General features: G+C 41.0%; 1 protein-coding gene across 1 annotated transcript; it reads left to right on the top strand.

Moving 5' to 3' along the window:
- Window positions 1-4,140: 4,140 nt before the first annotated feature.
- LOC115807707 (ceramide kinase) lies at window positions 4,141-10,326 on the top strand. The gene is made up of 13 exons (XM_030768820.1): window positions 4,141-4,279; window positions 4,901-4,996; window positions 5,278-5,415; window positions 5,600-5,728; window positions 6,199-6,262; window positions 6,568-6,713; window positions 6,965-7,039; window positions 7,224-7,376; window positions 7,470-7,575; window positions 8,280-8,380; window positions 9,006-9,202; window positions 9,644-9,987; window positions 10,212-10,326. The coding sequence occupies exons 1-13, from the start codon at window positions 4,141-4,143 to the stop codon at window positions 10,324-10,326; spliced, it is 1,803 nt and encodes a 600-aa protein (XP_030624680.1).
- Window positions 10,327-12,458: the final 2,132 nt, after the last annotated feature.

Below are 12,458 nucleotides of genomic sequence, written 5' to 3' on the forward strand. Positions count from 1 at the left end.
TCCCTTCCCTTGGAGTTACGTATTATGCTAAGATTACTCTATGTATGTTTTGGAAGTGTCACTGTTGCGACATGCCAGTTTAATGATTATTTAGTCGCTAACCTGAACAGCATAGCCGAGGCACTACCACACAAGCCTGCAGAAACTAGCCTGCTGCCTGATATGTAAGTTGGGCCGGAATTATATCAGTGTAGAGTAGTCTAAAAATGTAAATAAATTATAAAATGTAACGACATGACACAACGTTTCCAGATGTTTTTAACAATTTATTTATGCGCCGATAGCCAGTTCCCCCTATCAACGGCCCTGTTTATTTGTTTGCTGAAATTAAACAGGTGAACAAGACTACCTGTTGCTCAGGAACTCACAGGAGTGAGGTGTTGCGCGTCAGGTTCAGGTACATGAACAGGATACAGTATTAGTTCACCTAACAGAAGTGACACAGCATCTCCGGGGCTATTAGGATACATGTATTCAAAATAATAGCCCTCTTCATTAAAGTCATGTCAACTCTCAAGGGAATGATTTACAACGAAATCATTAATGAATTATAGCCTATCATAAAGTGTAATTAAAACAAATGTCTGTAGAATCCATTACGATCGAACAGAAACCAATAACAGGAGCGCATTTTAAGAGGGAGCTCTGAAGGGGTTGGTTACGTGAGGCCGCATGCACGGAGACAATATAACCGGGAAAATGTGTGTGTGTGTGTGTGTGTGCGCGTGCGTGTAATATGTGAGTTCTATCCTCCTTTCTGCTGTTTCAGCCGTGGAAGTGCGTTTACCCAGCCTGTCTCTTCACCTCTCCTTTTTCTGTCTCTTTATTTCCTTCCTCTACAGTGAAGGCGTGAACAAGTCAGTGCAGTATACGTTTGTTCATCTTAGTGGCCCCTGTGATGAAACGCCGTAACTGGAGAGTCAAGTGGTAAACTTAAAAATAAAATCAGTTTATCAGTCGCCTGGATGCGGTGTAACAAGTGAATCATTGTTATTTTCAGTGATACGAGTGCACAATGTAAACAGATTTTTGGTTTACTTTTACATATTAATCCCATTTAATGTCCACTTTGTGTATGGCTAAATTTTAATGAGCATAATGACATCTGAGATGTCACAGTTGCGTCTTTCTCCTGACATGGGTTGGTCTGAGGAGTATTGTGGTTTGTGTGGGATTTTCTGCGTATGCTGGGAAATGTTGCGTCTTTTTGCAGTGGTCATGATTGATCACAGTCTCGCATAGTAAAATCATGTGATGATAACTGTGAAAACTCCAACGCTGAACGTTTGCAAAATGAATTTTAATATACATTTTAAGTGAAACAAGTTCTCACCTACCACTAGAGGGAGCTATAAAACAGCTCTGAATCTTAAAGCATATTCTTCAGACTCTTTAGGAGTTTCTAAGCGATACAGTAAAATCCAGGCTAATTTTACGATCTGATGAGTGATAAAAGTGTGCCCAGTCACTGCAAACCTTAACAAACACGAGAAATAACATTTTTTCCCGTGTTGTCACATATAATCCGTTAAACTGTAAATAACTGTTTAGAATAGACAGACAGACAAACAGACAGACAGACAGACAGACAGACAGACAGACAGACAGATAGATAGATAGATAGATAGATAGATAGATAGATAGATAGATAGATAGATAGATAGATTTTTGTTTTAATTTCACCAGCACAAGAAAGTGAAAGAGGAAGACTGGCCAGTGAGCTGACTCAGCATTCTTCAGGGACTTTAAGGCCAGTTACGGACATAATGTGAGACTGTGTCACACTGTAAGTGAAACAGTGAAGAGAGGTTATGGACAGAATGTGAGAGTGTGTCACGCTGTAAGTGAAACAGTGAAGAGAGGTTATGGACAGAATGTGAGAGTGTGTCACGCTGTAAGTGAAACAGTGAAGAGAGGTTATGGACAGAATGTGAGACTGTGTCACGCTGTAAGTGAAACAGTGAAGAGAGGTTATGGACAGAATGTGAGACTGTGTCAGGCTGTAAGTGAAACAGTGAAGAGAGGTTATGGACAGAATGTGAGAGTGTGTCACACTGTAAGTGAAACAGTGAAGAGAGGTTATGGACAGAATGTGAGACTATGAAAAAGAGAGCAATCTGGGGCCTCTGAATGACAAAAAGTCACACACACACACACACACACACAGAGAGAGAGAGAGAGAGAGAGAGAGAGAGTCAAAAACTGTAAAAAACCAAAAAACAAAACAGAACTATTTGACAGATTACACACACATTATACATCTGGTGAATGTTTAGGGTAATTGTATTAATCAGTATGACTTGTAACATGTAAGCTGTAGGAAACCAAGCAGAAATCTCTCATATGTTAATTGTTTATCATTTGTTTGCCACAGCTATTTTAAATTGTTGATATTCCATTCAACTTTATAAGAACAATGTTTGAAGGAAACTGTCATATTTTGACATCTCCCATCTTCGTAAGCATTATCACTCACTAATTTCAGAATCAAAATGAAAGCCATTACAAATTGCATCTAATATGTCTGTTAAAGTAATATACATATATACATATCCATATATATATAAAATAATGATCAGCTGCTCAGAATAATATAGCGACTGCTCTGTCTTCTTAATTGCTGATCAAATACTTCATCAAATATTCAAGGTGGTTACATTGAGTCAACTGTTGTAAGCTGCCGGTTTGTTTTCCACCCACTCAGGTTTAGCTGCTTATCAGGAAAATCTGGTTTCCTCTGTTTATGGCAGTGAAAAGCACAGAGGATGAGCAAAGAGTATACAATGCTGTTAAGCAGGGCTTGCAATCATGCACAACAGACATACCTTATATTTTGGTTCTCAGTAAAGAAAGGATTTGACTCAAATGCATTTATTTCAGTATATTTTTACACAAAGACTGTGTATGACCTCAGTCAGTTCAGTGAGTGAGTCTTTGCCCTGACTCTAGTGCACATAAATTGATAGTGATAACAAACAACATGACAGATTTGCCTCCAGCAGAGTGGTAGAATGTGCACTGACCTGTGAACTGTTCACTCAAACGTTAAGATATAGCCCAGACTTCAAACGTAGCTTTTCTCTAATTTATAAAGTATACAACATCTTAAAAAAAGAAAGAAAAAAGACTGAGAAAGAAAGAGCCACGATGACAGAAAAGAACATTTAGCTCATTTTTCCACACATTGTCTCATAATGTAGTATGCAAAGAATTGCTTTGGTAAAGGCCTGGTATCCTTGTCTACTGTTTCAATTTACGTCAAATGACCTTCACAGCTCTTAATCCGACCGCCAAGTTTATGCGAATGCTAAACGTCCAATGAGAGTCCAATATGTTAATATTGTAGGACAGGTGCGCAACCTGGCGGAAATACGGAAAAGAAATGTTTTAGGCAGTGATGCCTGTCGACAGCCAGAAAGTAGGACAGAAGATAGAGAGCAGGTAGTCCGGGAGTGAGAATGGAAAACCATATATGGACTTTCTATCGTGTCTGACTTCATCCTATTTTAGTTTAACTCTTAATCAGCATTGAAAGGAACCTTACTCAGAAGCTGGGAAGACAACATACGCTGAAGCCCAATCGTTTAGTCTTTGACGGTCAAGCCTATTCGTACACTTTTAAACCCTGTGACATGCTCTGGCGTACTGATGGACTGACTTGTACTGGAAGACTGCGTGTTTTAGTATGCTCGCGTCGGAAATTTCAGCCGACAACGATATAGGTAATTGCAACTAGAATGCATACGCGCTGAGTTTAAGTGTAATTTATCCGATCATGCTTTGTTTAGGTAATTTATTCAGGAGTTTAAATCGAACTTGATAACCGAATCAAAGCTCGATCTGAAAAGAAGGTGTTTCAGACTATTCATATTGTGAGAAGACTTGGCATTACTTTGGTTCCGCTGATAAATGACTTCAAGGTGAGCGTGCAAAAACAAAACTCCAAAACTGTGAGCTCGTTCAAACTACAAACTTTGAGCGAGTTTCGCGTGTTTTCCCACGATAAATCAATTAGTCTCTGACTGGATGACCAATGACTGTGCCGCAATACCATCGAAAGGTAAACACGTTAACATTTCAGTTGTCTAAAATTTAATTACCCCCGCACTCATTAACGTTTAGTTTAATAACATCAAGCGTATGACCAGTGATATGGAAACTGATGCAGTCAGAGTAGAGTCGAGCCTATGGATCCAAAACAAACGGTACCGGGCACTGCTGAGCGGATGGTATTTCAGCTGGACTGAAGTCGACAAGAAAAACAGAGACAGGAAGACGGGTATGTTCATTTCAGACACTGTTACGATTGACTGTGTCGTTGGGAACTCGTTTGCCCTCCGAAAGGTTTTTTTTTTTTCTCTTGATCGTGAGTGTAAATATGAACTTCATAAACTGTAGTTCATCCATGTTGTTTCATCCATGTGTGCAGATATATACTGACGTACCTACCACTATGAGCATCATTGACTGTTGGAAAAGCGTTTGACCAGGTCAATGATGAATAACCTCGTTTTATTTTATTTTTAAATTTTATTTTAAGGTTTTTTTAGTCACCAACGTTTAACTTGACTTCATATCACGTAAAACCACGGTTTAGCTACAATTACCGAATGGGAACACATTTAAGTTTTAGAGATGATCTAAATGACGACATTCTCGCAGACATTTGAAGTGACCTTGTTTGGGTGCTTTAGGAGGGCATCGAAAACTAGCCTCCGTCATATAGAAGACAAACAAAGCCCTTCTTCCCTTCAAAAAAGGCATACGAATTTTGTGCTTGGGAAAAAAACCCCGCAATTGTCGGCACCCCCTCACCTCCCACCCCTAATGCTGAGTGTTTAATGTAAAGCTGTATAAGTAATGTCTATATATATGAAAATGGTGTGTTTTGTGCTCACAGTTTCAGTGCCTGTGTCAGAGGTGATTGCTGTGGAGGAGGGTCAAGTGGACATTCAACCCCAAAAGAGAGTGGAGGACACAGACCGAGATTTCACACGTGAGTTTTAAATAGTCACCATGTTCAAAGTAAATGACATCAGTGCAAAGAAAAGAACAAACACATGTCACGTAAGTAAACTGATGGCATAGATTAAAATGATTCTGCTGTAGTCATAACCAGTGTTGTAGTTTATGCTATTTTTAGGGAGATTGGTATCTGTGATGAGAAAACCTGATAAGGCAGGTGTTACCTTTCTTGTGAAGTCATTGATAAGATGACTGCTAGTGTGTTTTGTGTAAAGTTTTCTCTTTTTTTCCCCTTTGTTCTCCGCTCTTCAGTGTTTTATGTAAAACGCAATATCAGAAGCAGGGGGCAGTGTACATCATGGAGCCTGGGCCGGACCCAGTTCTGCTGTCCCAGCCGTGACCTCCGAGACCAGTGGGTAGGACAACTGAGAACAGCTCTCAAAACCCACAGTAAGCAAAACCATGGAAAACAGAGAAACAAACAAAAACCCCATATCAATAGGCACAGGCCGTCAGATACTTGTTTACAATATTTATTTATTTGTTTGTTTGTTTGTTTATTACAAGATACATTCTCTCTCTCTCTCTCTCCTCTCACTTTTCCATCTCCGTCATCGTCTTCGGCCTCTGGCAGGCCCCTCTCGGCCTCACAGGTTGTTGGTCTTCATTAATCCCTATGGGGGAAAGAAGAGAGGGAAACAGATCTATCACTCCTTGGTGGCTCCTCTGTTTGAGCTGGCTGGCATCAGCTCTCATGTTGTAGGTGAGACAGCGAGACACTAATGCTGATCCTGTAACATGGCCCTCTTCTCCAGTGTCCTTCATCGCTGGGTTTCAGCACTCGCTCACTTGATGCTCTGTGTGTGTGTGTGTGTGTGTGTGTGTGTGTGTGTGCGCGCGCGCATGAGCTTTACATAGTCCGTCTTGCACATGGCAGTCTTTTTTTTCCATAGATCTTAATCAAAGTCCAGGAGCTGAACTGATCTAAAAATGGAATTAGACAAAAGTGGAATCAAGAAAGCCATCAAGCTTTATGTTACACAAAGGGGTGAATCAGTATGTAAACACAATGAGTCAGGAACTAATGAATGTTTAATCAGCTGATAAAGCAAAGAATGTGTCCTCTGTAACTCAGACTTTTGAACGGCTGATGGAATTTTCTTGTATCGTTCTCAAGGGTGTTTCTTTAATCCTTAATCCTTAACATAAAAAATATATGATTTTTGTTGCTAGTTACGGACCGCGCACACCAGGCGAGAGACCATATCCTGAAGAAAGACCTCACTGGCTTTGATGGGTAAGGGACATAAAAAACTGGCTCCTAGAAAGAGACAGAGAGAGAGAGAAAGAAAGCTAGCCTACAACAGCCTCACACTGAATCAATGTACTGATGTATGTTACCTGAGATCAATCCTTTATTAGTTAGTTTATTGTTCAAGGTTCTCAGAAATAGTTCAACATGTAACCCTAGAATTGAATGCCTATATTTAGTCCAGTCTTCGGAACTGTTGTCTGCCATGAATTAAAATCTTCTGACGGGGCCAGAGCTGACACTCTAAAGTTCAGAAACTGACGTAAATGTTGGTTCTTTGTTCTCCATAGGGTGATTTGCGTGGGCGGAGATGGAATGTTTAGCGAACTGCTGCATGGCGTGATTGGACGAACACAACAGGAGGCGGGCATATCAGAACATGACCCGAACGCTGTGTTGCAGCCATGTGACCTTCATATTGGTATTATTCCAGCAGGTATGATGGATTAGAGCAGCTGTCAGATTTGTGTGAGGAGGAAGGGAGTGGTGGTATTGATGCATTCACCATATTTTTTTAAATGTTTTGTAAGGCTATTCCCACACACACACACACACACAATATTCCCATGTGATACACAGTGCACGAGCAATGCCTTATGGGATTTCCCATTTACAGACAATATTTAGTAAATAATTCAGCAGATTTGCATTTGATTTTTACACTGGTGTTTTCATGCTTTGTTTCAGGCTCCACAGACTGTGTATGCTTTGCCACAGTTGGCATAAACGACCCAGTTACTTCAACCCTACATATTATAATCGGTAAATCTCTCCAAGCATAATATTGTCTGAGCTGAAAGTGGTTGACACGTTCTGTATGACTGGCTGTCGATGTTTGTGGATTTTGATCTGGTTGTTGACTTAACACCTCATTGCCTGAGAGGAGATACTTGATATAATCCCTAATACGAGTATTCATATTTTGCCTCTTCCTCTCCTACCTTAGGGGATTCTCAGCCTTTGGACGTGTGTTCAGTCCATCATCACTCCATGCTGGTGCGCTACTCCGTCTCCCTGGTGGGTTATGGTTTCTACGGCGACGTACTGGCGGAGAGCGAGCGGCACCGCTGGATGGGGCCAGTCAGATATGACTATTCAGGTATCTTCATTTCGGGAGAAGAGCATGAATTTTTTTTTTGGTTCCTCTCCAGACCTGCGTTCGTGTTCTCAATCCGTTTGTTCCGTTTCGCAGGCTGCCTGATGTATCTGTGTAACCGGAGTTATCCGGGAATAGTGGAATATCTTCCCGCTGATCCTCAGCGTTCCAGCCCCCGAGACAACAGCCGCTGCCTCTCAGGGTATCACAGACTCCTCCCTTATGTTTGGTTTGGTTTTTCTTTTGTTTTGTTTTATACAGCGTCTCATCTGGCTTAAAAAAAAATGGCTATGACCTAGATGTCATGTTATGTGTTTGGTAAATGGAAACACTGGTAGAGCCTCTAGGGAGAACATGTTCTTTGGCAGTTACATCACCAGGCCACCACTGCAGATGGCCCATATACCCTGTAGACACTTTCTGCAATTGAGATGTCCCTGTTGTCTGATCCTTAAGGAAATCTGTTGCTATGGCAACCCCAGCAACATGATCCAGCAGAAAGGAGAGAAGCCTCTGACCTACTAGTTAGTTACTGCTTGTCATAAGAGGCTTCACTAAGATTTGAACACACATTGTTGTGTAAAGGAGCAAGTGCTGGTTGGATAGGTTTACCAAGCATCCATTCGGGTTAACAGAAATTCAGCTGTTATAAAGCCATATGGTTTTGATGAAAGCAGTTGTAGTGTGTTATTGTATGACTTTAGTAAAATTTGAATTTGTTTATGTTGGATGTTCAATGCTCTTTGACATTTTAAAACGGAGCATCTCCCAAATGCCCTTTGTGTTTACCACACTGAATTTTTGTTTTCAGCTCATTGTGGGCACATGGCTCTTTTGAGTACACATGTGAGAGTTTTGGTGTTAACATGGTGTTCTTAATGCATGTGTGTGGTGTGTGACCTGCAGGTGTCATGTGTGTGCTGAGAGCACAGAGAGACTGTTTCCCCATTCAGACACCAGTTCACTCTACAGCTCGAAGCTCAGCCAGTACAGCAGTGAGTCAGAGGGTAAGACCACCACTCCAAGAAAACCATCCCACACTTTTTCACTGTAACCATCACATTCCACACTATCCACTGTAACCATAACCATTGTACACGTTCCACTGTAACCATAACCATTTTACACTTTTTCACTGTAACCATAACCATTCTACACTTTCCGCTGTAACCGTAACCATTCTACACTTTTTCACTGTAATCATAACCATTCTACACTTTTTCACTGTAATCGTAACCATTCCACACTTTTTCACTGTAACCGTAACCATTCTACACTTTTTCACTGTAACCGTAACCATTCTACACTTTCCACTGTAACCGTAACCATTCTACACTTTTTCACTGTAACCGTAACCATTCCACAGCCTTTGACTTGATTCAGGGCCCACTGCATGTGGATGCTCTTATTTTGGCCATCCTTGTTAACAAAGCTCCACTGAGAGAGGGGAAACCTCCTGTGTCAGGTTAAATATTTGTAAAAGAACTTTAGCCAGGTGTTGTACTCATGTATGTGAAAATGTGACATTTTTGAGAAGTGTGTTTGGGGACTGCTTTGATAGTCACTGTCAGAACTAAAAATTGGTTGTTTAAGCATTTTGCCATAAGCATACAATGCTCTCTTTGTCCTCAGGTGAGTGGGTGAGGGTGGAGGGCAGGTTCAGGTGTGTCTCCCTTACCTGTATGTCCAGCTCCTGTCCTCGCAGCCCAAAGGGTCTCTCCCCGTCGGCCCATTTAGCTGATGGGACAGGAGACCTCATCCTGGTGCGAGACACAAACCCCCTGGGCTTCCTTACCTACCTGCACAGACACACCACTACTCAGGATCAGGTAGGGCATTCTCACACACACTGACACACTGCTGGTACATGTCAACATCAATGGATATAATCACTATTCTTACCTGAATTAAAAAAGAAATATGATAGATATTTTAGGCTTGCTTCTTCTACAGGATTGACTCTGTGACACACTAAAGAGAAATAATAACTTAATAACAGCCCATCTAAATCATTTTGTTGGTATTACTGACCCAAATGATAAGCAGAAGCCCTCTCCAAGGGTGACTCCGTGTTGAATATCTTGTTTAGAGCATCTCAAAATTTGGTAGGCCAAGACAGACACAAGTCGTCTCTGTTGTTAGGACAGCCACTCAGCTAACTATATTGGACCATTAGTAAACATGCTGGAACATAGAGATGCTAAAGGCAACGTGATTCATCAGCTATAGATCAACACAGCTCAGTGACCTTTCGCTGTCTACTGCATCAGTTTGACCTGCCCTTTGTGGAGGTTCACCGCGTCAAAGCCGTCCGATTCTCTCTTCCACCTGGAGAAGTGGAGGAGGAAGAAGATGACCACGAGGAGGAGAGAGGTCGACAGAGCAACACAGAGGAAGGGCCAGAAGATCCTGAGAAACACTTCAGTCACAATATCGACAACAGAAAGAGCATCTCACAGCAGCACTTGGCAGAGTGGGTTAAAGGCAGAGAGACGGCAAACAGTAAGAAGAGAAAGAAGGTTTTCCTCTGCGGGCCGTGCTGCTCCAAACCTCCATCAGTGTCGGTGTGGAACTGTGACGGGGAGATTCTTCCACAGACTGAGATTTCGTGCAGGTAAAGGGGCAATTTTACAAATTGTTTCTACTTTAATCAGACTTCAGACGGTTTACAAATGTGTGACCATGTTAAACTCCTTTATTTCAGTCCCAAATGTATCTACCTGATGCTGATACAATGGCTTTCAAAGCTGTGAAAGAGATCTGGTATTGGAGTTGTAACATTTTCTGCTGCTGAATTCTTCTGGTTTGGTCCTCATGCGGTTTTGGTTTGATTGACAGAGTGCATGGCCAGTTGGTGAGGCTTTTTGCCAGAGGCATAGAGGATGGGGCGGTACCCTGGACATGCCACGAGGGCAACAGAAACTGCAAAGCGAGGTGTTCTCTACACAACTGAACCATCTACTGGCCCAGCTCGCATGATGTTCATGGACTGGTGTTACTGGTGGGGAAAAGGTCATTATTATGTATGTCGTGGGTGAAAGTGGACAGAAATGTTTTTCAAATGTGTGTGTGAATGTATGAGCTTCATCTTGGACCTTTTATTTCACCTCTCTGTCCTGTCAAAGGGATACCTAAGGATTTCAATTAGTTAAGAAATGTCTTCTAATTTTTTGTTTTTTACACAGAAATGTGTAAGATATATCAACATTGGACTCTATTGTGCTAGTATTTTTTGTTCACTATTTAAAAACTAAACATAAGGGGAACATGACTCAAAAACTTTATTAAAATCACATGCAAATTATGAATACCTCTGAGAAGAATTTAATAATTGTATTTTTTTTTGCTGTGGACTGAAGCAAACAGAGCAGTGATATTAAACACTATGTTATCTCTTCCTATTCTGTGATTATCATCCTGCAAAATGTGATTATCACTTCTCAAATAGTCTCGTGGCTTATGTTTTAATGAAAAAGAAACCTGTTTTCACAAGTGTTGAATCTGATATCTCTAAAATACCAGTGTGAGCATTGCTTTCCCTTTTAAAATTTCTAAAACAATTTCTTATCGTATAAACATTTATTCTCGGAAGCTATTTTGTCACAACAGGGCAAAGTCACCTGAAATTCCTTTGTTCACTATGATAAAAACCGTGGTAGTATCTCTTCAGTTCTTTGACATGAGACGTCAAAACATCAATTTGATTTCAAGGTAAAAAAAAAAAAAAACAACTTTTATTTTTTATTAGGACTGGGGAAGAAAATCTTTAAAGAGACTCGAGAATGAATGTAACTCAACCGTTAACCTCACATTCAAGCCAAGTTAGCCAAAGTGCGTCGTGTGACATCAAGTTTATCTTCCCAGTAGCTCGACTGTTCAGTGTGTGTGTGTGGAGAGACGCGAGTCCCACAGCTAGGGCATGTACCTGGAAACAAATTTACAACAAACACGAAGAATGACCAGTTTGTTGGCAGTGAGTTCAGCATTTTCTAGGATGTGTTGATTGACAGGAATGTGCACAGACAAGAGAGGGAGAGGTCAGGAATGCAGTCGGGACAAACGGTTGGATGTGTATTGATTAGTAATGGAGGGGGGGGGCAGTTGTTGCCAAAGCCTGGGATTTTATAGATTATAAGAAGGACCTCCTTACCTGTCTTTAGATAGACCTCACTCGATTCTTGACGCAACATAGTTTATTCTGTTGTGTGTGACTCTTCCACCCCGATTCAGACAGGCCACGCACATGCACACACACACACACACACACACACACGCACACACATATCCCATTTCTAATGGGACCTATAATGTCAGCGTATTCTGTTTTGTCTCAGTGTTAGAGCCACTATAGCTTTCCATGTTTACACACAAACATCAGTGTTTGTAAACGAACACTCAAAGACTCCTGGGGGGTATTCCAGAAAGCAGGTTTAGTGAAAACTCAGAGTTAGTTAACTCAGAGCAAGTAGTAAATCTCCTAATAGAAGAGCCCTATGACTTTGTTTTTCTAGGAAAATGAAGCCACAGAGCTCTGCTGTTAGGAGGATTACTACTTACTCTGAATCAACTAACTCTGAGTTTTCACTAAACCTGCTTTCTGGGATACTTTCCTGGTTATAACTGCAGTACATCATGAAACCATATGCCACTGCTCAGTTTAGGAGCATTCACAGCAGTGAATGATACACTGACATCATTAAGTCCTATTAAACTATCCCTTTATTCCTGACTACAAACACACATCTTTTCCATATTAAAATGGATATTAGAAACCCTATATTCACTCATCTGTTTCTCTGCTTTTATAAGACAAGCTAAAAACCCAGAGGAAGCTGTTAACTATCCTCCGGAGAAACCTGTTATGGAAGATGTTCAGTAAGGACACATGAAAAAAGTCTCTGAAAAAAATATATAACAAAAGAAACAGGAATATCTAGCTCTTTTTGTTGAGAGACTGAATATGTCTTTCTACAATGACAATGTAGTGTACGTAACAGAGGAGGGATGACATTCACATGTAACCACTCCACTTCCAGAACATTCTTACTCTCACCATTCATGCATCATCTCAGGAACAGCAGCACA

Source organism: Chanos chanos, chromosome 3 (genome assembly GCF_902362185.1).
Source record: "Chanos chanos chromosome 3, fChaCha1.1, whole genome shotgun sequence".
NCBI classification, from domain to species: Eukaryota; Metazoa; Chordata; class Actinopteri; order Gonorynchiformes; family Chanidae; genus Chanos; species Chanos chanos.

Excerpts from the sequence above, each read along its gene's own strand:
- LOC115807707 (XM_030768820.1), top strand. The coding sequence starts at position 4,141 with ATGACCAGTGATATGGAAACTGATGCAGTCAGAGTAGAGTCGAGCCTA. Across the intron at positions 6,714-6,964 it reads TATTGGTATTATTCCAGCAG|GCTCCACAGACTGTGTATGC; the intron begins GTATGATGGATT and ends GCTTTGTTTCAG. Across the intron at positions 7,040-7,223 it reads AACCCTACATATTATAATCG|GGGATTCTCAGCCTTTGGAC; the intron begins GTAAATCTCTCC and ends CTCCTACCTTAG.